Source organism: Heterodontus francisci, chromosome 13, assembly GCF_036365525.1.
Source record: "Heterodontus francisci isolate sHetFra1 chromosome 13, sHetFra1.hap1, whole genome shotgun sequence".
Taxonomy (NCBI): domain Eukaryota; kingdom Metazoa; phylum Chordata; class Chondrichthyes; order Heterodontiformes; family Heterodontidae; genus Heterodontus; species Heterodontus francisci.
The window spans coordinates 97792324-97815527 of record NC_090383.1 but is presented as its reverse complement, the minus strand read 5'-3'; the positions used below and the strand labels follow the sequence as shown (position 1 = coordinate 97815527).

The 23204-nt window shown below is 43.9% G+C and overlaps 1 protein-coding gene and 1 long non-coding RNA gene across 8 annotated transcripts in view; one reads left to right on the top strand and one right to left on the bottom strand.

Moving 5' to 3' along the window:
* Positions 1-1380, bottom strand: part of ppp1r21 (protein phosphatase 1, regulatory subunit 21) — a 93988-nt gene extending 92608 nt beyond the window's left edge. For 3 of the 5 annotated variants that reach the window (XM_068045241.1, XM_068045242.1, XM_068045245.1), the window contains exon 1: positions 881-1380. In XM_068045241.1, the coding sequence (XP_067901342.1) occupies positions 881-934 (54 nt within the window). In that variant the 5' untranslated portion in view covers positions 935-1380. The remainder of the gene's footprint in view (positions 1-880) is intronic. The other 2 variants (XM_068045243.1, XM_068045244.1) reach the window with 1 other exon arrangement.
* A 101-nt stretch (positions 1381-1481) lies between these two features.
* Positions 1482-23204, top strand: part of LOC137376526 (uncharacterized) — a 154077-nt gene continuing 132354 nt past the window's right edge. For all 3 annotated transcript variants that reach the window (XR_010976268.1, XR_010976267.1, XR_010976269.1), the window contains exon 1: positions 1482-1645. This is a non-coding gene — a long non-coding RNA (uncharacterized lncRNA). The remainder of the gene's footprint in view (positions 1646-23204) is intronic.

The following is a 23204-nucleotide window of genomic DNA, read 5'->3' as shown; positions in this document are numbered from 1 at the left end:
CAAATGGTGTGGCTAGAATCAAGAACTCATCTTGTGAGAACAAAGAACCTCAATCCCCCCCACTCCATGGGACATCCAATGCACAGTGAACTTAATTTAAAGTAAACTCTACAATGGATCAAGAGTATTTGAAGATTTAACAAAAAGCTCCTAAAAATTATGCAGCACATTTTAAGAATACAAAACTTTGAATAATTTGCACAATTCACACAACTCAGTTTCCATAAAAATCCATTGCATGTTAAAGCAATTAATTCTTCCTGACACCCTGTATCATGAAATAACTTCCAGTGTATTTATACTAATACACAACACAAAGTAACAATTAAACACAATTTGCACCGTGCTTCCTGTTGAACATCTCAAATTGCTCCCATCACTACCCTACTATTGAGATCTGTGACTTCATCCTGGCGTTCAATAGCTGAAGACACACCCATGTTTGGAAAGCTGTACTGACAGCTCCTAAAATGTCATACCATTATTTAAATCTTAGTTCTAACGAAAGGTTGCACACTCCAAACGTTAGCAAGTTGTTTTTCCCCCCTCTTTAGACATGGTATGTATTTCCAACATTTAAATTGTTATTCCTACATGATCTACACGAAGTCAGACTGAGAAGTAGCATAAACAGATTTTAACCGTGACGTATTACTGTGAATAGGATGGTTTGCGATGTCCAATGTTTTCAATACCGCATATATTTTAATGGCAATTAGCAAGCCAATTCAGATTCCGCAGGTCAGTCAAGTACGTATTTCACAGTTCAACAATGTTCAGAGCTGGAAGATCCTCTACTCCAAATCGACAGCATCTCAAAAAGGGAGAAATAATTAAGAAATACAACACAGAAATCAGCACAGCAGCCAATTAACCACACCTTGGAGTACTCCTGTGCAAGTTTCTGATACTTGGCTTGCAAATCTGCGGCCATGGTGAGCAAGTGGCTGAAGGGTCGATGGGTGCTTGCAAAGGGTGGGCAGAACCCGGCTCATCACTCGGCGGAGCAGGGGCGGGAGACCCAGAGACTCGGCGTCGCCTCTCACACAGAGATTGACATCAAAATAATATCTTAAGAGAGTGAGAAACAGCAATAGACTGTTTCTCCAGTCTCCCTTCTTTATCTGCTAGCACTGACCCTTCGGCCAGTCCACCCCTAGAATTGCCCCTTCGGACCAATTATCCAGCCAGGCAGAGTGGACAATTCTCGCTTCTTATTTTCTTTGACACTGAAACTAATCGCCTTAATCAGTTCCCCAAGAATAAGCATGAAAGGGATTTATTTCCTCTCATAGGTCGGTGCAGAGAGAAAACCGGTGTTAGGCCGCGCGCGTTGACTACTTCCGGCTCCGCGAGCTGGTTCAAGAGGCCACGCGCAAACCGCCTTGACGTAGTCACGCCGGGCAAGACGTTGCCATGGCAACGATCTCATGTGAGACGCGGCGACCGCCTTGGTATCCCATGTGACGAGGACTGGAGCGAACCAAGTTGTCATGGCAACAAGTTTGAGGTTACCGGGTGGCCTCGGGGTAAATCCAAGGAAACAAGATAAAAGTAATAAATAAACATTGAAATGTTAGAAAGAAAAATCACCGATGCCGCAAGTCTGAATTCAAAACGGCAGAATCCTGGAAATATATACCGGGTGAGTCAACTTGTGAAAGAAGAATGATAATTCAGCAACCTTTTGGAGTTTGTAGGTGGTTATGTTTTATTGGGGCAGATTTTTTTAATATAAGTACATCAAATTTAATTTATTCCCAGCTCCTTACCAATGAGGAGTAATATCCCTGAATGCACAGTTTTGTTGTAATTTGTTCTTTATCAGCCGTAGGTTTTCCTTGGCTTCGCAAGCAGGGACTCAGTGACATTGTAACAGTAAGAGGCAGGAAAAGGCCTTCGCTCCATCTCGCCCACACATCCTTGGTTGCGCTGAATCCGATTTGTTAATAAGAAATATAAACAGAAACGCAGGTCAGGCAACATCTGTGGAGAGAGAAACAGAGTTAATGTTTCAGGTCGACGACCTTTCATCAACAAATGTAACTTTTTCCAATGTTAGAGTTAAAAAGTTGCTGATAACCTTTCTCGCTTCTTCTTTTGAAACATAAAGGTTTCTTGTTTCTTTGCAATCTGTACCACATGCTTACCGTCCTTTTATTAGTTTTAAAAGAAGTTCTACACCAAAGATAACTTTCAGGTGAATTTATACGATCAATAGTTAATCTTCTGTGATGTTGCACGTCAAGACCCATAAAGTGAAGTATTTAATGAAAGTGGTGGCGGCAGAATGAAGGAGGAGATGAGAGATGTGGAGCAAAGAGATGAGGGGAGGTGGACGGGGATAGCAAAGGAAATGGGAAGGAGGAGGAGAATAGATGATTATTGGTCAGTGGGATGGGTAAACAGTTTCACAGGGCTTGTCGAAGAAGTAGTCTAGGAATAGTTTCTCTGTTGAGTGGGGAAGTAGGAGGAACATGGATCAGGACTGATTCTTTGGGAGAGGAGCCAAATGCTACTCCTGTCGAGCAGGCTGGGCTTGAAAAATTCTTTTGTCGGGATTGGAATTAATTCTTAGTGGAGTAGCAAATGAACTGGAGGCCATTGGGATAAAGGGAACATTGGCCAAACATAGTCAATGAGGTGGGGTATTGTTGCTTAGTGTTGTGGTTTGGATGGGCCAAGATGTTGCTCAGCAGGGGAGGTGGAAGCTAACTGATTGCTGTTAGCTAAGGTGGAGGTGTGGGAAGAGAGATTGGTCAAACAGTCTGGAATTATGACTAGCCTCCAGGTGAACCTGGTGAGTGGGCTGATGGGTAAAGCAATTTCTTTGGGGTTAAAAAAAGACTTTCATTCATAGAGTGCTTTCCATGACCACTGGACTTCTCAAAGCACTTTACAGCCAATATGTACCTGTAATGTAGTCACTGTTGTGATGTAGGAAATGTAAAGAGTAAATAGCAAAAGGAGTTGATATGAGCAGGTGATTGGGCTGGAATCACAGAATGTTGGGAGAGGGGTTGCAGATGAAATGCTTTGAAACAGAGACAACCCGAGAGTTACGTGCAAGGAAATCCATGGAGAGCTGTAGTGGGGCCTCCTTTGCTTAGTATACCACACTGCTGATGACTGAAAAAAGGCTCAAAAACAGATTGCTGTATAGTGACACTCAGTGGTCACAGCCTGCAACTATGCAGACTCAGTTTCTTTGTATTCATTCACAATATACCATATGGTAGCTTTAGCAGCTGATATTACATGATACCTAACATTGAAAACCTTGCTGAGACATCAACTAAAGGCTTAAAAGGTACTGCTGTTAAATATTGACACTTCTATAAAATATTTTGCCATAGATAGAGCATGACAATGGAGTAGTGTTAGCTGTGGTGCAGTTGGTAGCACTCTTGGCAGATTCAGATGTTTATGGATTTTCGCCCATTCCAGAGACTTGAGCACAAAAATCTAGGCTGACGCTCCAGTGGAATACTGAGGGAGTGCTGCTCTGTTGGAGGTGCTGTCTTTTAAATGAGATGTTAAACTGAGGCCCTATCTTCTCCCAGTTGGATGTAAAAGATCTCTGGGCATTATTTCAAAGAGCAGGGAGGTTATTGCACCCCACCCCCCCATGTCCTGGCCAATATTTATCCCTTGATCAACATCACAAAAAAAAAAAATTATCTGGTCATTATCACTTTGTTGTTTGTGGGAGCTTGATGTGTGCAAATTAGCTGCTGTGTTTCCTACATTACACTTCAAAATACTTAATTGGCTGTAAAGTGCTTTGGGACATCCTGAGGTTGTGAAAGGGCTCTATAAATGCAAGTCTGTTTTTTCAGTACATTTTGAAATGGAATGTTATGACCCACTCAACAGTTTTCATATGTACTAGGTTTATAGTTGATTAGTTAAATTTGGGAAGCAGAGTGATAGAGTTGATTGGGACATAGGAATTTCTCTGCAGTACAGTCTGAGAAACTGGAGGGTTTAAATCTGAGTTGCTACAGTACCACTAGTGGCAAGAGGATTTAATCACGTTGTGATGCGTTTACAAAGGCAATTTCTATTGTAAATGTGGACGAAGGAATTTATAATTGAAAAAGTTGATTGGAAGTGTGCATCAATGTAAGATAAATCATGACATAGCTTCTGGCCTCAACCACATGTTACACTACCTGAAGATAAAGGACATGACGTGTGGTGGGAAAAGAAAGCCCGAAAGAAACAACAGTATGCTGATCATCATGATACGCATAGCTTTTTTGAAGCCACCATGGCTATCTATACACTGAAGTCAAGTGGATAAAACCCCCTTCATTCACAGGATGGCGTTTCTCGTAAAGATTACAATATCATTCGTAAATGCTGGAAAGAACATTTTGAACAATTCCTCAACCATGAATCCACAGTGGCAGCTGCTACCCTCCAGGCTGTCCCCCACTCCTTTGTGGTAGAATCCATGGTGAACAACCATCGATGGGAGAGCCGCAACAAATAATCAAACAGATGAAAAACAACAAAGCCTCCAGCCCCGATAGTATTCTAGCTGAGGTCTTCAAATCCAGCGGACATTTGTTCACATCAAGACTCCATGTACTCATCCTACTGATTTGGGAGGAAAAAGAACTCCCCCTGACTTCAGGAACACAGCAATTGTACCTATCTTCAAGAAGGGAGATAAATAATGTTGTAGAAACTATCGAAGTATCTCCCTCTTGTCCATAGCAGGCAAAAATTTTGCTCCAACAATTTAGATGCCCAAGAAACTCATCATAATCCTAAAATTGTTTCATGAGGGCATGACTGCAACTGTCTTGAGTAGTAGATTTGAAACAAACGCTTTCAAAATCCAGACTGGGGTCAAGCAAGCTGTGTGATAACCCCCATACTATTCACAATCTACCTAACGGTAGCTATTCACCTCATCAAAGATCAACTGCCTTCTGGTGTCACTATTAAATACTGTCTAGATGGAAAGCTCTTTTAACCTCTGTCGCCTCTGTGGCAAAACTAAACTGACCACCATAGATATACACAAGCTACAGTTTGCAGATGACTGCGGTGTCATTGCCCACTCTGTACCAGATTTGCAATCCATTCTCAATCTCTTCAATTCTGCATACAACAAACCTGGCCTGTCCTTGATGTTGTCAAAATCAACCCACACCTGGTCAGCCAAATATTCCACCTCCCATATATATTGAAGGAGAGACTCTGGAATACGTTGAGCACTTCTCAGACCTTGGCAGTTACCTCTCTCAAAAGGTCACCATTGATGAGATCCAACACTGGATCAGCTGAGCCAGTTCAGCCTTCTACAAATTTTGGCAGTGAGTATTTGACAATAAAGACCTCTGCAAATCAATAAAAGTCTTCGTGTACAGAGCAGTTGTCGTCACCGCGCTCCTGTACTGCAGTGAGACTGGACTGTGTATCAGCGACACATAAGAGAAATTCCATCAGCAGTGCCTTCATCACATCCTCTGGATTCAATGGGAGAACTGACAAACAAAGGCTAGTGTCCTTCTTGAAGCCAGATCCACAAGCAGTCAGGCAAAATCTCTGCAAAGTCAACTCCGATGGACTAGCCATTGTGTCTGTAAGGCTGAAAAACGTCTCCCCTGCCAGGTCTTGTTCACTCAACTCTCAAATGACCAACGTTCCAGGGAGGACAAAGAAAACACTTCAAAGACACTCTAAAGTTCTCCTTGAAGCGCAGCTGCATTGACCTTAATGACTGGGAGGGACTTGCTACCAATCGCTCAGATTGACGACAACTTGTCCATCAAGCTGCATCACGCTTCGAGTCCCAATGATGAGACAGTGACGGCAGAAAAGGAAGCAAATTCTGCACTCCAGATCTCTTGTGGGAAATCCTGCCCCATGTGCCCAAAGATCTGTAGGTTGAAAATCAGCCTTGAAGACCCATGGCAGAAACTCGTGATCCTGAGCAGACCTGTCCTTAAATCAAGGGACAGATGATGACACTACCAGGAAGTCACCTGCCTACTATTAGATAAACAAAATACTGTGGAATCCAGAAATCTGAAATAAAAACAAAATGCTGGAACTACTCAGCAAGTCAAGCACATTGTGGAGAGAGAAACAGAGTTAATGTTTCAGGTCCATGACCTTTCATTAGAACTCCAGCACTGCTGTGTATCCAGAACTTTCTGTTTTTCCATCGGCTAAAATCAAAATTGGAAATAAGTAAATAGAAAATGGGAAAAAATGGAAGGAGCTATTCTTTTCCAATATATTAAAAACAGCATCCTTGAGAAATGTAGTCAAAGACTGAAACAAACCTCGAAATTGAGATCATATTGATGAACTGCTTGAGTGAAGTAAATAAAGCATAACACACAGGCTGGCTGTTATCCAGTAACAATCATGTCAAGCAAATGGGTTTTGTTTATTTACACCCTTTTGTTAAGTACAGTGTCAAGCACTAGAAAATGTTACCGAGGAATTTTTTGTACTCTTTACTTTGTTACCTCTAGATTTTGCTATTCCGACACACTCCTGGCTGGCTCCCTCATTCTACGCTCCGTAAACTTGTCATCCAAAACTCTGCTACCCATATCCTCATTTGCAACAAGTTCTGTCACCCACCACCCCTGTACTCGCTGACCTACACTTTCTTTTTTCTTTGGCCTCCTTGTCTCAAGAGACAATGGGTAAGCGCCTAGAGGTGGTCAGTGGTTTGTGGAGCAGCGCTGGAGTGGCTATAAAGGTCAATTCTAGAGTGACCGACTCTTCCACAGGCGCTGCAGATAAAATTGGTTGTCGGGGCTGTTAGTCAGTTGGCTCTCTCCTTGCACTTCTGTCTTTTTTCCTGCCAACTACTAAGTCTCTTGGACTCGCCACTCTTTAGCCCCGCCATTAGGACTGTCCGCCAACACTGGTGATCACTGGCAACTGACTCCCACGACTTGTGATCAATGTCCCAGGACTTCATGTCGCGTTTGCAGACCTCTTTAAAGTGGAGACATGGATGGCCGGTGGGTCTGATACCAGTGACTAGCTCGCTGTACAATGCGTCCTTGGGGATCCTGCCATCTTCCAAGCGGCTCACATGGCCAAGCCATCTCAAGCGCCTTTGGCTCAATAGGTTGTATATGCTGGGGATGTTGGCCACCTTGAGGATTTCTGCATTGGAGATACGGTCCTGTCCCCTGATGCCAAGGATTCTCTGGAGGCAGTGAAGATGGAATGAGTTGAGACGTCAATCTTGGCTGACATACGTTGTCCAGGCCTCGCTGCCGTAGAGTAAGGTACTGAGAACACAAACTTGATACACTCGAACTTTTGTGTTCCGTGTCAGTGCGCCATTTTCCCACACCCTCTTGGCCAGTCTGGACATAGCAGCAGACACCTTTCCCATGCGCTTGTTGATTTCTGCATCGAGAGACTGGTTACTGCTGATAGTTGAGCCTAGGTAGGTGAACTCTTGAACCGCTTCCAGAGCGTGCTCACCGATATTGATGGATGGAACATTTCTGACGTCCTGTCCCATGATGTTCATTTTCTTGAGGCTATTGGCTAGGCCAAATTCATTGCAGGCAGCCTCAATCCTATCGATGAGTCTCTGCAGACACTCTTCTGTGTGGGATGTTAATGCAGCATTGTCAGCAAAGAGGAGTTCCCTGATGAGGACTTTCCGTACTTTGGTCTTCGCTCTAAGACGGGCAAGGTTGAACAACCTGCCATCTGATCTTGTGTGGAGGAAAATTCCTTCTTGTGAAGACTTGAACGCATGTGTGAGCAACAGTGAGAAGAAGATCCCAAAAAGTGTTGGTGCAAGAACACAGCCCTGTTTCACGCCACTCAGGATAGGAAAGGGGTCTGATGAGGCACCGCTATGCTGAATTGTGCCTTTCATATTGTCATGGAATGAGGTGATGATACTTAGTAGCTTTGGTGGACATCCGATCTTTGCTAGTAGTCTGAAGAGACCAGGTCTGCTGATGAGGTGAAAGGCTTTGGTGAGATATATGAATACAACGTAGAGGGGCATCTGTTGTTCACGGCATTTCTCCTGTAGCTAGCGAAGGGAGAACAGCATGTTAATGGTGGATCTCTCTGCTCGAAAGCCACACTGTGCCTCAGGGTAGACACACTCAGCCAGCTTCTGGAGTCTATTTAAAATGACTTGAGCGAAGACTTTCCCCACTATGCTGAGCAGGGAGATTCCACGGTAGTTGTTGCAGTCACCGCGGTCACCCTTGTTCTTATAGAGGGTGATGATATTGGCATCGCGCATGTCCTGTGGTACTGCTCCCTCATCTCAGCACAGGCAAAGCAGTTCATGGAGTGCTGAGAGTATAGCAGGCTTGGCACTCTTGATTATTTCAGGGGTAGTGCCGTCATTTCCAGGGGCTTTTCCACAGGTTAGCGAATCAATGGCATCACTGAGTTCTGATTTTGTTGGCTGTTCGTCCAGCTCATCCATGACTGGCAGAGACTGGTCTGCATTGAGGGCAGTATCAGTGACAACATTTTCCCCGGAGTATAGTTCTAGCTAGTGCTCCACCCAGCGGTGGAGGGGGCGATCTTCTTGATGGTTGGCCAAAAAGTTCTCTTAATGCCATCATACATTCCTCTGATGTTTCCGGTGTCAGAGGCCAGCTGAATACAACTGCATAGGTGTTGCCAGTAGTCATTTGCACAGTGCCAGGCTGTTCTTTGTGCAGCGCTTCTGGCTACTTTAAGTGCTATGGATGTTAACTAGCTGGGAGCTTTCTTGTAGTTCAACAGTGCAGTGTGCTTAGCGGCTATGACAGGTTCCAGCTCTTCAAAGTGAGATTGAAACCAGTCTGCATTCTGCTTCTCACGTTTGCCAAATGTGGTCATTGCTGAGTCATAGATGGCGTCTCTGATGTGGGCCCACTTCATCTCTGCATCCCCTGCAGGAGTGTTTTGAAGGGCTTTTTCAAGTGAATTTAGAAACTTCTGTAACAGCTGTGGATAAGTAATTCTGTTAGTGTTGATGCGCGGGCGGCCCTTCTGCTTGGAGTGATGTAGCTTCTTTGGTTTGAGTCTAACTTTGCTGCACGCTTAGGGAGTGGTCGTTGTCGCAGTCCACACTGTGGAAGCTGGGTGTGATTTGGACACTGTTTATAGAGGCTCGCCTTATGACGATGAGGTCCAGCTGGTGCCAACGACGTGATTTTGGGTGTCTCCATGAAACCTGGTGACAGGGTTTAGTATGAAAGAACGAGTTGGTGATGCAGAGTTTGTGATAGGTACACAACTCCAGCAGTCTCTGTCCATTCTCATTCATCCTTCCAATGCCACAGCGCCCAAGGCAGGAGGGCCATGAGTCATGGTCGGCCCCAACCCTGGCATTAAAGTCCCCCAGCAGGAACAGATGTTCGGTATTCGGGATGCTACTAATGATATTATGGAGTTCCTCGTAGAACTGGTCTTTATCTTCAGGTGAGGAGCAGAGTGTTGGAGCATAGATGCTGAGTAGGTGAACTGGACCAGAGGCGGTGAGCTGTCGGATGGACAGTATGCGTTCCGAACCATTTGAAGGTGGCTCTATCATGCTGAGCAAAGAGTTTCTGATGGTGAAGCCCACTCCATGCTGTCTTGGTTCTTCAGGATCCCTACCCTGTCAGTAGAAGGTGTAGTCTTGCTCTCTTAGTGATCCGCTTGCAGGGAGGCGTGTCTCCTGAATTGCTGCAATGTCCACATTGAGTCTACTGAGCTCATTGTTAATGATGGCAGTCTTCCGAGAGTCGTTGATTTGTGTAAGGTCTTCCAACAGGCCAGGACACATAGTTCTGACGTTCCAGCTTGCAAAACGAAGGGCTGGTACCTTTTTTTTCTGTCGTGCTGTTTGGTGTGGTGTTACAGGTAACCTGCCTTCGGAGAATACTTGGCATCAGGTGGCAGGACTATATCTCCAACACAGAAGTCCTTGAAGCGGCCAACATCCCCAGCTTATACACACTACTGAGTCAGCGGCGCTTGAGATGGCTTGGCCATGTGAGCCGCATGGAAGATGGCAGGATCCCCAAAGACACATTGTACAGCGAGCTCGCCACTGGTATCAGACCCACCGGCCGTCCATGTCTCCGTTATAAAGACGTCTGCAAACGCGACATGAAATCCTGTGACATTGATCACAAGTCGTGGGAGTCAGTTGCCAGCATTCGCCAGAGCTGGCGGGCAGCCATAAAGACAGGGCTAAATTGTGGCGAGTCGAAGAGACTTAGTAGTTGGCAGGAAAAAAGACAGAGGCGCAAGGGGAGAGCCAACTGTGCAACAGCCCCAACAAACAAATTTCTCTGCAGCACCTGTGGAAGAGCCTGTCACTCCAGAATTGGCCTTTATAGCCACTCCAGGCGCTGCTTCACAAACCACTGACCACCTCCAGGCGCGTATCCATTGTCTCTCGAGATAAGGAGGCCCAAAAGAAGAACAGGTAACCTACACTAGCTCCTGGTTAAGCAACGCTCCAATTTTCAAATCCCTCCACAGCCTCACCTCTCCTTGGCTCTGTAATCTCCTCCAGTCCTACAACTTCCCTATCTCACTGTGCTCCTCTAATTCTGGCCTCTTCAGCATCCCAGATTTTAATTACTCCACCATTGATGGCTGTGCCTTTAGCTGCCAAGGTCTTAAGCTCTGGAATCCTCTCCGCCTCTCTACCTCTCTTTTCTTCTTTGAGACACTCCTTAAAACCTACCTCTGACCAGGCTTTTGGTCATCTCCCCATATATCTCCTTATGTGGCTCAGTGTTTAATTTTGCTTTACAATGCTCCTGTGAAGCATTTTCAGATATTTTGTTACATTAAATGTGCTATATAAATACAAGTTGTTGTTGCTGCAGTAGCTGCAGCTCACTAAACATTGCAGAATGTTATCTCTGTGTTGCAAATGATAGTGTGAGGTAAACTCAGATTTTAGTTTAAAGGAGTAAGGTATCTTTTCCTTGGGTTGTGTTAAACCTCTCAGATGTCAAGTAGCTCCCATGGTCTGGTCTTTGTCGTCCTTTTCCTCAGACAGATCGGTAATGCGTTCCCATTGGTGCTGTAAGATGATAAACATCTCAATAGCATAATAGTAAATGGTACTGGGCTATCAAGGCTAGGAAAGTTGGCTCATGATATTGTGCAAACTGCAATTGGAACCATATTTTTACAAAGTGATTTATGTATGTACTTACTTCTTAGATTCAATTACTTCTTAGAGGGTGCAGAGGGCAGATTGTAGTTTTCAAATCCTTGTGAGAAAATTGTTATCTGTGTACATGTCAAAGATGCATGATGCGTAAAACACAATTTTTGTTTAATATCATACATAAAATGATCACAGTCTAGAACCTTGAGCACATAATCTAGGATGAGACATCAGTGCAGTATTGAGGGACTTTCAGATGTGCCATCTTTCGGATGAGATGTTAAACTGAGACTCCATCTGCCCTCAGATGGATGTAAAAAATCCCATCATACTGTCCCTAGAAGAATAAGGGAATCCTTCCAGCACCCTGATCAACAATTAACCCTGATTCAACACCACATGGGCGGCACAGTGGCGCAGTGGTTAGCACCGCAGCCTCACAGCTCCAGCGACCCGGGTTCAATTCTGGGTACTGCCTGTGTGGAGTTTGCAAGTTCTCCCTGTGTCTGCGTGGGTTTCCTCCGGGCGCTCCGGTTTCCTCCCACATGCCAAAGACTTGCAGGTTGATAGGTAAATTGGCCATTATAAATTGCCCCTAGTATAGGTAAATGGCAGGGAAGTATAGGGACAGGTGGGGATGTGGTAGGAATATGGAATTAGTGTAGGATTAGTATAAATGGGTGGTTGATGGTCGGCACAGACTCGGTGGGCTGAAGGGCCTGTTTCAGTGCTGTATCTCTAAACTAAAACTAAACTAAAACCACAAAAACAGATGATCCGGTCATTTATCTCATTGTTGTTTGGGAGGACATGCATTTCATAGAGGGGCTGCCACATTTGCCTATTTGACCACACTTGAAAAGTACTTAATAAGGCTGTGAAGTGCATTGAGATTTTTTTTTTATTTTATTATTTTTTTTATTTGGAGATACAGCACTGAAACAGGCCCTTTGGCCCACCGAGTCTGTGCCAACCATCAACCACCCATTTATACGTTGCATAAAGCGCATGCGCAGAGGCCGACAAGGCGCGTTGCCGAAGAAGCACACATCACGCGATGACGTCATCGGCGCATGCGCTAACCAGTCCTGGCAAGCCGGAACGCAGCGCATGCGCAGAGGGCAGGAGACCGTCTGCGCATGTGCGCACCGTGGCGCAGCCTGATGACGTCAGTGGGGGCCCAGTGTTGTCAGGAATCACTTTGTTTATACTAATCCTACATTAATCCCATATTCCTACCACATCCCCACAATTCCCCTACCACCTACCTATACTAGGGGCAATTTATAATGGCCTGCAACCTGCAAGTCTTTGGCTGTGGGAGGAAACTGGAGCACCCGGCAAAAACCCACGCGGTCACAGGGAGAACTTGCAAACTCCGCACAGGCAGTACCCAGAATCGAACCCGGGTCGCTGGAGCTGTGGTGCTAGCCACTGCGCCACTGTGCCGACCCTTTTTACTTGCTGGTCTGTATAAGGATGTACCACTAGATGGCACCCTAACTGCAATTGTTACTATCCAAACCAAAATAATTGTCTTCATCCTGCCAGAGCAATATGCTGTATTGTAATAGTCTTTCATTTTCACAGTTTTCATCCATCTTTCTTTGTGCAAGAATTAATTTGCTGTCCATGAAGGCAGAATGTGCTCTTAAATCAATCAAAATACAAACCAATTGAAACCCCAGGTTAAAATCAAATCAGTTTAGAATTTGAACAGGATTTTTAATTTTTATATTTTTAAGAGAGATGTGTACTAATAATTTATATTGCAGAACTACATCTGCAAGCAACACTGTAATATTAGCAATGTAGTCTGTACATCTTTGGAAGCAGGAATTTAACTTTGCAAGATGGTTTTATTTGCAGTCCCTGGAAACATTGCTCCATCTGTGCCATTTGTTGTTGTGTCTGCTATCTTCACCTGCCCTAGACACAAAAAATTCCTGAGACACTCTAAATTCTGTTCCTGAATACAAAGGACTGGATTTTTATTCTGGGGTTGGGACCCTGATGTCAGGTGCATTTCCAGGTCCCGACCCTGCATCTCGTTGGCATCTGAGGCCTGACACGATTTTTGACCAGCTGACCAACTAGTGGCCAGGATGCATGTTTGGCATCAAATTAAGGATGGAGGGGGGTGGGCAGGTTCCAGGCTGGAAGGCCAATAGGAGGCCCTTCAGCAATGACAGATTGGCAGCCCCACCATCAGAAGTGGGAGTTGCTGATGTAGCTGAGGGTGCCTCAAGATGAAGATGACCTCTGAAGACTTTTTGAACAGGTAAAAATAAAACTGGCCACAGCTGCCACAGTGTTATTGTAGAGGGGAGAGTCCAGCCATAGGGCGGCCTGTGGCCCTTATTAGGGCCTTAATTGGCTACTGCGCTTTCAGCAGCTGGCCGTCACCACCCACCGCACCCCCCCCAACCATCCATTTCTAAAATGGGCAGGAGGTGGGAACATGCCGGCAAACTAGCAGCTGGCTGGTGCCAGGAAATTATGGACCTGTCTGCTTCTGGTACTGCCTCTGTAGCCATTTAAAAATTTGGCCCAAGTTCTCCAACATCAGTATTTTGCAAAAGATGAATTTCTTCTGTGCAGGGCATTTTTAACGCATTTGAACTTTAGGGGCCGTCCCAGTCTCTGGTACCTGCCGCCAAGCCCAGTATAGATTGGAGCTTCACTGTGCAGCTGGGAGTGGACAGGTTCCTTTAACTGCTCATTGAAAAATATCTAGAAAATTTACCTTGAATACTAAACATAGAAAATAGGAGCAGGAATAGGCCATTCGGCCCTTCGAGCCTGCTCTGCCATTCATTATGAATCATGGCTGATCATCCAACTCAGTAACCTGTTCCCGCTTTCCCCCATATCCTTTGATCCCTTTCGCCCCCAAGAGCTATATCTAACTCCTCTTGAAAACATACAATGTTTTGGCCTCAACTGCTTTTCTGTGGTAGCGAATTCCACAGGCTCATCACTCTCTGGATGAAGTAATTTCTCCTCATCTCAGTCCTGAAACGTTTACCCTGTATCCTTCGACTATGACCCCTGGTTCTGGACTCCCCCACCATCGGGAACATCCTTCCTGCATCTACCCTATCAAGTCCTGTTAGAATTTTATAGGTTTCTATGAGATCCCCCCCTCACTCTCCTGAACTCTAGCGAATATAATCCTAACCGACTCAATCTCTCCTCATACGTCCGTCCCATCATCCCAGGAATCAGTCTGTTTAGTTTAGAGATACAGCACTGAAACAGGCCCTTCGGCCCACCGAGTCTATGCCGACCATCAACCACCCATTTATATTAATCCTACACTAACTCCATATTCTTACCACATCCCCACCTGTCCCTATATTTCCCTACCACCTACCTATACTAGGGGCAATTTATAATGGCCAATTTACCTATCAACCTGCAAATCTTTTGGCATGTGGGAGGAAACCGGAGCACCCGGAGAAAACCCACGCAGACACAGGGAGACTTGCAAACTCCACACAGGCAGTACCCAGAATTGAACCCGGGTCGCTGAAGCTGTGAGGCTGCAGTGCTAACCACTGCGCCACTGTGCCGCCCACTGGTAAACCTTCGCTGCACTCCCTCTATAGCAAGAACATCCTTCCTCAGATAAGGAGACCAAAACTGCACACAATATTCCAGGTGTGGCCTCATCAAGGCCCTGTATAATTGCAGCAAGACATCCCTGCTCCTGTACTTGAATCCTCTCGCTATGAAGGCCAGCATACCATTTGACTTTTTTACCGCCTGTTACACCTACATGTTTACCTTCAGCGACTTGTGTATGAGAACACCCAGGGTTTCATTGCATATTCTCCTCTCTCAGTTTACAGCCATTTAGATAATAATCTGCCTTCCTGTTTTTGCTACCAAAATGGATAACCTCACATTATACTGCATCTCCATGCATTTGACCACTCACTCAACTTGTCCAAATCACCCTGAAGCCTCTCTGCATTCTCCTCACAATTTACCCTCCCACCCAGTTTTGTGTCATCTGCAAATTTGGAGATATTACATTTAGTTCCCTCATCTTCTTCTTCTTTGGCCTCCTTGTCTCGGGAGACAATGGGTAAGCGCCTGGAGGTGGTCAGTGGTTTGTGGAGCAGCGCTGGAGTGGCTATAAAGGCCAATACTACAGTGACAGACTCTTCCACAGGTGCTGCAGAAAAAATTGGTTGTCAGGGCTGTTACACAGTTGGCTCTCCCCTTGTGCTTCTGTCTTTTTTCCTGCCAACTGCTAAGTCTCTTCGACTCGCCACACTTTAGCCCCGCCTTTATGGCTGCCCGCCAGCTCTGGCGATCGCTGGCAACTGACTCCCACGACTTGTGTTCAATGTCACAGGACTTCATGTCGCGTTTGCAGACGTCATTAAAGCGGAGACATGGGCAGCCGGTAGGTCTGATACCAGTGGCGAGCTCGCTGTACAATGTATCCTTGGGGATCCTGCCATCTTCCATGCGGCTCACATGGCCAAGCCATCTCAAGCGCCGCTGACTCAGTAGTGTGTATATGCTGGGGATGTTGGCTGCCTCGAGGACTTCTGTGTTGGAGATGCGGTCTTGCCACCTGATGCCAAGGATTCTCCGGAGGCAGCGAAGGTGGAATGAATTGAGACGTCGCTCTTGGCTGACATACGTTGTCCAGGCCTCGCTGCCGTAGGGTAAGGTACTGAGGACACAGGCTTGATACACTCGGACTTTTGTGTTCCGTGTCAGTGCGCCATTTTCCCACACTCTCTTGGCCAGTCTGGACATAGCAGTGGAAGCCTTTCCCATGCGCTTGTTGATTTCTGCATCTAGAGACAGGTTACTGGTGATAGTTGAGCCTAGGTAGGTGAACTCTTGAACCACTTCCAGAGCGTGGTCGCCGATATTGATGGATGGAGCATTGCTGATGTCCTGTCCCATGATGTTCGTTTTCTTGAGGCTGATGGTTAGGCAAAATTCATTGCAGGCAGCCGCAAACCTGTCGATGAGACTCTGCAGACACTCTTCAGTGTGAGATGTTAATGCAGCATCGTCAGCAAAGAGGAGTTCCCTGATGAGGACTTTCCGTACTTTGGTCTTCGCTCTTAGGTGGGCAAGGTTGAACAACCCGACACCTGATTTTGTGTGGAGGAAAATTCCTGCTTCTGAAGACTTGAACGCATGTGAGAGCAGCAGGGAGAAGAAAATCCCAAACAGTGTAGATGCGAGAACACAGCCCTGTTTCACGCCACTCAGGATAGGAAAGGGGTCTGATGAGGCACCGCTATGCTGAATTGTGCCTTTCATATTGTCATGGAATGAGGTGATGATACTTAGTAGATTTGGTGGACATCCGATCTTTTCTAGTAGTCTGAAGAGACCACGTCTGCTGACGAGGTCAAAGGCTTTGCTGAGGATCTAAATCATTAATATATATTGTGAATAGCTGGGTTCCTAGCACCGCTCCCTGCGGTACCCCACTAATCACTGCCTGCCATTCGGAAAAAAGACCCGTTTATTCCTACTCTTTGTTTCCTGTCTGCCAACCAATTTTCTATCCAATGCAATACACTACCCCCACTCCCATGCGCTTTAATTTTACACGCTCATCTCTTATGTGAGACTTTGTCGAAAGCCTTCTGAAAGTCCAAATAAACTACATCCACTGGCTCTCCCTCATCAACTCTACTAGTTACATCCTCTAAGAATTCTAGTAGATTTGTCAAGCATGATTTCCCTTTCGTAAATACATGCTGACTCTGTCTGATTCTACCACTGTTCTCCAAGTGCTCTGCTATAAAATCTTTGATAATGGACTCTAGAATTTTCCCCACTACCGACATCAGGCTGACTGGTCTATAATTTCCTGTTTTCTCTCTACCTCCCTTTTTAAATAGTGGGGTTACATTAGCTACCCTGCAATCTGTAGGAACTGTTCCAGAGTCTATAGAATCTTGGAGGATGACCACCAGTGCATCCACTATTTCTAGGGCCACTTCCTTAAGTACTCTGAGATGTAGATTATCAGGCCCTGGGGATTTATCGGCCTTCAATCTCCACAACACCATTTCTCTACTAATATTGATTTCCTTCAATTCCTCCCTGTCACTAAACCCTGTGTTCCCCAACATTTCTGGAATGATATTTGTGTCCTCCTTTGTGAAGACAGAACCAAAGTATGCATTTAGTTCGTCAGCCATTTCTTTGTTCCCCATAATAAATTCCCCTGTTTCTGACTGTAAGATGGAGTTTTTTTTTCTCTGATCAGGCTAAGGTTGACAGCCATCCAGGATTGTCTTGGAGCTTCCAGAAATTAAAGATTAATCAACTGAATGCTGCAATATGTAATCTGGGAGAAAAAGTAGGAAAACAATTGTGCTTTTTTTCATTGAACACTTTTGTTTACTAATTGTAAAAATGTTGAAGATGGGGTTGAGAGGGGTTGGTGGAAGAACTGGGTATGGTGGTTGGAGGTGGGAGGTCATATTCTGAACCCTCTGTGGATGCATCAAACCAGAGTTGGCAAGCTTGAACCAGGACCAAATTATCGCACAAGATGTTCTTCTACTCATTCACAGGATGTGGGCATCACTGGCAAGGCCAACGTTAATTGCCGTCGAGAAGGTGGTGGTGTGCCACTTTCTTGACAGTTAAGTGGCTTGCTAGGCTATTTCAGAGAGCAGGTAAGAGTCAACCTTATTGCTGTGAGTCTGGAGCCACAAATGGGCCAGATGAGGCAATTGCAGATTTCCTTTCCTAAAGGACATTAGCAAACCAGATAAATTTTTACAACAATCCAGTGGTTACATGGTCACCATTACTGTTAGAAGCTTTTTATTCAAGCTTTATTTAATTAACAGAACTTAAATTCCCTAGCTGCCATGGGATTTGAACTCATGTCTCCAAATCATTAGTCCAAGTCTCTTAATTACAAGTCCAATATCATGACCACTATGCAACCATTCTCCATAAGATATAAATATCTACACAAGGTACCACAGAAAGGCAGACCCAAAATAGATTTACAACTTTGACTTATTGGGGAAATGTTACAAAGCTTCAAAATCTTGAAGGATTTTGGAGTTTTAAAATAAACTGACCCTGCCTTTTTCTGGGCACCGGTCTCAGTGGTTCTATTGTTGTTTGCTGTTCCTCAATGCTGAAGCCTCAGCCTCTCAATTATTATTGCTATCTGATTTACAGTTGATGCTTTGGCCTCCTATAGCCACCCACAATGATGCTTTCTAACATTGTCCAAAATCCCAAAGCTGCTGAAACATGATTAATGCTTTAGCTTCCAATGGCTGGCAGTGATTGATCCTTCTAATAGTCAGGACAGAATTGCATGTGAGCATATAACCAATCTTCTTCCATTGCAAAAGGCTTCTTAAAAGTTCCAGTGAAAGTTCTGTGAGGCATACTTTATAATAAGCCAGTGAGATTGTCAAGATTGAGAAAAATGTTTAGTCATCTTGGTTATAATTTAAAGGAAAAGAAATTTATTGTAAAAACCTAACATTACACTTTTTTGTCTCTGCATTGTCAATGTATTTTCAAAAATCATTTTTTATTAGGATGTTTACATTATTTTGGTTTATTGTTGATTTTAATTCAACTTGATTTAGATAGTAAGTCATATAGTCACTCCATTAAAAAATAGTTGTGGCTGTGTTCAGGGAAAGAGGGGAGTGGAAAGAAGTGTGTGGCTGGGTTTTATAAATGTTTGCATATTGTGCCATGCATGTTTCATACTCCCATATTGCACATAGAATACATGTGCTGCTCAGAACCAAACTCAATCATACATTTGTGTTGAATGATCGTAATTATTAGTTTTATCATAAAGTGAGAATGAAAACAGATTATGTTCCCTTCAGAAATCAACACTTCATCAGTGTTGGTCAATCAGATACCATCAACCGATTAGGAAGGAGCAGAGATAGCTGTCATGTAAAGAAATCCAGTAAAAGGTCATTATTTTGCTGCACGCAGAAAAGAGTATGAAGTATTGAGTGAACTGCAATCAGCCCCATTAGAATAGTCAAAAATTACATCTTTCTGATATCTTCTTAAAAGGGAAAACTTGCATTTGTGTAGCATCGTTGACATTCTCAGGATGTACCAATGAATTATTTTTGTCATGTAATTGTTTCGTACTTTAATTTGAAAGATGCACAACAAACACATGAGGACCAGGATTTTGAGTTGGGACCCTGATGTTGGGGTCAAATGAGAGTCACAACCCCAAACTGTGTCAGGAACTGCCACCCGGCAGTGATTTTCCCTGAATTGGCCAATTAGTGGCCAGAGGGTGCGCTCGCCATCCAATTAAGGACAGTGGACAGCCTCTCGAAGCTGGAGGGCCAATAGGAGGCCCTCTGGCTTGAAAGGAGCTACAGCCTGCCATTTCAGGTGAGAGAGAGAGAGGGCGCCTCCATCTTGAGGTGCCCTCTCAGTAACTTTTAAAACTTTTTTAAAATGGCCACGGCTGACAGGCCGCTTCCAGGCAGCTGGCCTAGTTCGCAACATCACAGGGGGCCTGCAGGCTGACTGGGAAATTCCAGTTGGTCTCCGACAATTGGCTTTAATAGGCCATTAGCTCACCTTAATTGTCTACCCGCTTCTTGCAGGCAGGAAGCCCTTCCAACCCTGATCCCACCTCCAGGAAAATGGCCCGGGGTGGGATGGTGCAAGCAAACCTGCAGCAGCCAACGCATGAATTTTCACACTCGCTCGCCTCCAATATGGGGGCGAAAATCCACCCCAGTAAGATGCTGATTGAATTGCAGACATCTACTTCAAAAGTAACTATTTAACAGCCTGATAATACATTATCAACAACAATTGCAACATACTGAGGGTAATTGTTGATGTGAATGGGATTGAAATTGTCACTACTATTTCAGTATTTTCTGCTGATGCTTCAGCTTCCAACTTTGTCAATATTGCTCCTCACAACGCATATGCTAAAAAGGCTGAAAATTTGAAATTAGATGGCTCACAGGACTTGCCTCTGGCAAGAAGCAACAGCATTGTATGGACTGTTTATGTTATGAATTGTAAGAATTTGAAGCAAAGCACTATACTGCAAAGGGATTTATTATTGTAGGTTTTCTTGCCCAGCTGAGTCAAATATATTCTCTTTTACTAGGAAGTGGAATACACATCATAAAATATATCTAATCCAAATTGCAGGAAATGTACCAAATAAAGTATCAAAAATCAAAATTTATTTGAGGCCAATTTGTTAGAAAATACAATAAAATTCTTCTCTGTCATCGACAAAACCCAGCATGTCACCTGTCTAGTGTGTGTAGCCTAGCATACTCCTCCAGTATATATTGAGAAATAAAATCAATGTATTGCATTTAAACCAGCTTACTGGCCAATTACAGTCACACAACTTGACAAAATAATGTAAGCAATCCTTTTTTCAAAAACTAAAATTCGGATAAATATGAGGAATACATTTTGGAAATTCAGTGCTTAATTCTTCTCCAAAAACATTCAAGAAACATTTTTAGAACAGCCACATGATTACTACTGTCAAAGTCCAAAATCATTCTCTGGCCGTCTCATTGAGGGATTTGTGGGACTCAGTTTATACAGTAAATAGCTCATTGATCCCTGGTAACCATGTTACCGTGTCCATGGTAACCACTGCTCATTGTTTTAGTGCTGCGATTAGTCTGTGGAGTATTGTGACTGAAAGTTCACATGTCATTGATCCACAGTGGCTGCTGCTCAGTGGTTCCTAGGAACCATGTTACCATTAACATGAATGACATCGCAATGACAAGGTGACATCACAGTTTCAACTTTTTCTTGAGTTACAAAAGACATTCCATTCAAAAAGATGATATCAAGGCCATAAATTGAATTACATTGAGAAGGCTCAATAAGCTCTTCCAATTTATGATAAAAGTTATAGATGTGCACAGATCTTTAGTCCATAGATTAGGGCACTCACAATATTTTCCACAGAAAAACAAAATTAAATTAAAAGGAAAATAGATTAAGTTAAGGTAAAATTACATTTGTAGAGTGCCTGCATATTTGACTAAAAAAATTACAGTAACCCTCACAAGCATTGCCATAGCACTATTAACTGCATTACAGCAGAGTTATATAGATTTATTTAAAAGTGAATATTGGTCTATTTTGTTACAAAAAGAATGAAGAAGCAAACAGATCAGAGATAAATGGGAAGATATAAATATGATAATCAGAAAACGTGTGTAAGAGTCAGAGAAAAAGAGCAAGACAAAGAAAAGACAATAAACAAAAAGACAGAGAAGGACAGGGAAAAAAAGAACACAAACAGAGCCTGTGTTAGTTCCACAACCCTGCTGAAAGCTGGGATCTTGAGGAGCAACGACTGGAGAAGTAGGACCACACTGTTGTAGCCCTAAATTAAACTGGTGCTCTCTTCGAGCGTGGCTTCCTGCTGGGCTTGTGAAGTTACAGGAAGAGAAAGACTCCTCCTTTTCTTTTTGACATAGGATGGCATTGCTGGAGGCCAAGAATACTGGACACCAGATCCAGCAGACCAGCGGCACTGCAGCCTAGGGGAATGATATCATCACGGGCCTTCCATCTGCAAGGCCACAACTAAAAAATGCACCAGAACCACCTGTGTTTGTGAATGTAATGGATTAATTTCAAGTGAAAAATATTGATGAGAACAGCAAACTGAATTGTATTGTATACCCGGCTAGTCATTGTCTTTTAAACTCCTGTATTTTGTGAAATTACTTTAGGTGCATGCCTCTTTAAATGATTCTTCCATCCTAGTTCTAGTATACCAGACATAAAGGCATCCAGTACTGGACAGTGGACAGACTGGCTAAAAGCTGGACTGTCTGGTATAAAACCAGACGAATGGCCACCCTATTTTGACACATTTGTCTGCAAGCAATCCCAAGGGACATCAATTAATAAATGTTATAGGTTCTAAAAGTGCAATTCATCTCCTCTACTTAAAATTTAATGTTAATATACACCAGTGAGAAAATATACATAAATTACATTACAAATAAAAACAAAAAATGCTGGAAATATTCAGCAAGTCTGGCAGCATCTGTGGAGAGAGAAGCAGAGTCAACGCTTCAGGTCAGTGACCTTTATTCAGACCTGCTGAGTGTTTCCAGCATTTCTTGTTTTTATTTCAGATTTCCAGCATCTGCAGTATTTTGCTTTTACATAAATTACAACATAGAAACAGGCCATTTGGTAAAACGAGTCTCTGCTGTCATTTACCCTCCACACAAGCAAACAGTCCTAATCACATTTAACCGCTCTGTTTCCCCAATCTAGTCTTGGCTTGTTGACGTAGTTTCTACATCAACTACTAACCCTTGGAAATGAATTTCACAGCCTCACAACTCTCTGTTTCTGTGCTGTAAAACTCTATGACTCTGCATAAAGAATCTTCTCCCGCCCAGCTTTCTAAATCTCGTATCTATAGCTCCTCATTCTACATTCCTGAACTACTGACAACAATTTCCTTTGATATACCATGTGCCATCCTTTCACAATTGTTAGCAGGTCTGTCATATTGCACTGTAATCTGTGTTGTTCTAGCAGAAGTGTTCCAATTACATAGTTTCATGCTAAACCCCCACCTGCCAAGAATGAGGCATATTAATTTTGCCATATGGACATTAAATTTCAAACTGTTGCTGAAGTGAAGAAAGGACTTGTTTAAAAAATCACCAGGCCCTTGGCTGGAAAAACACTTTTTGCATACTAACAGCCAGTGCTTGGAAGGACAAAGGGGCTATTCCCTGCTCCAATTTAACCCACAATGGACTTTGAGCACCAGTTATTGTGTGTAAGAAGAGAAATTCCAGGGTCGGCTAAGACCAGAGAATCCACAAACAGACATGGTCAGACCAGCTAGTCACATGACTAACCTGCTTGGCAACCTGGGTTTTTCTGAATTGTACAAACAGTTTGAACTGAGAGCGTCTTGTTTGCTCCTGGACTGAAAAGACCTCTCTTGGGTGGCTCGCCACAGCCTCTCCTGTCTGCTCCCATCTCTTTCTCATGGAACTCCAAATCCACTGAAGACACATGAACC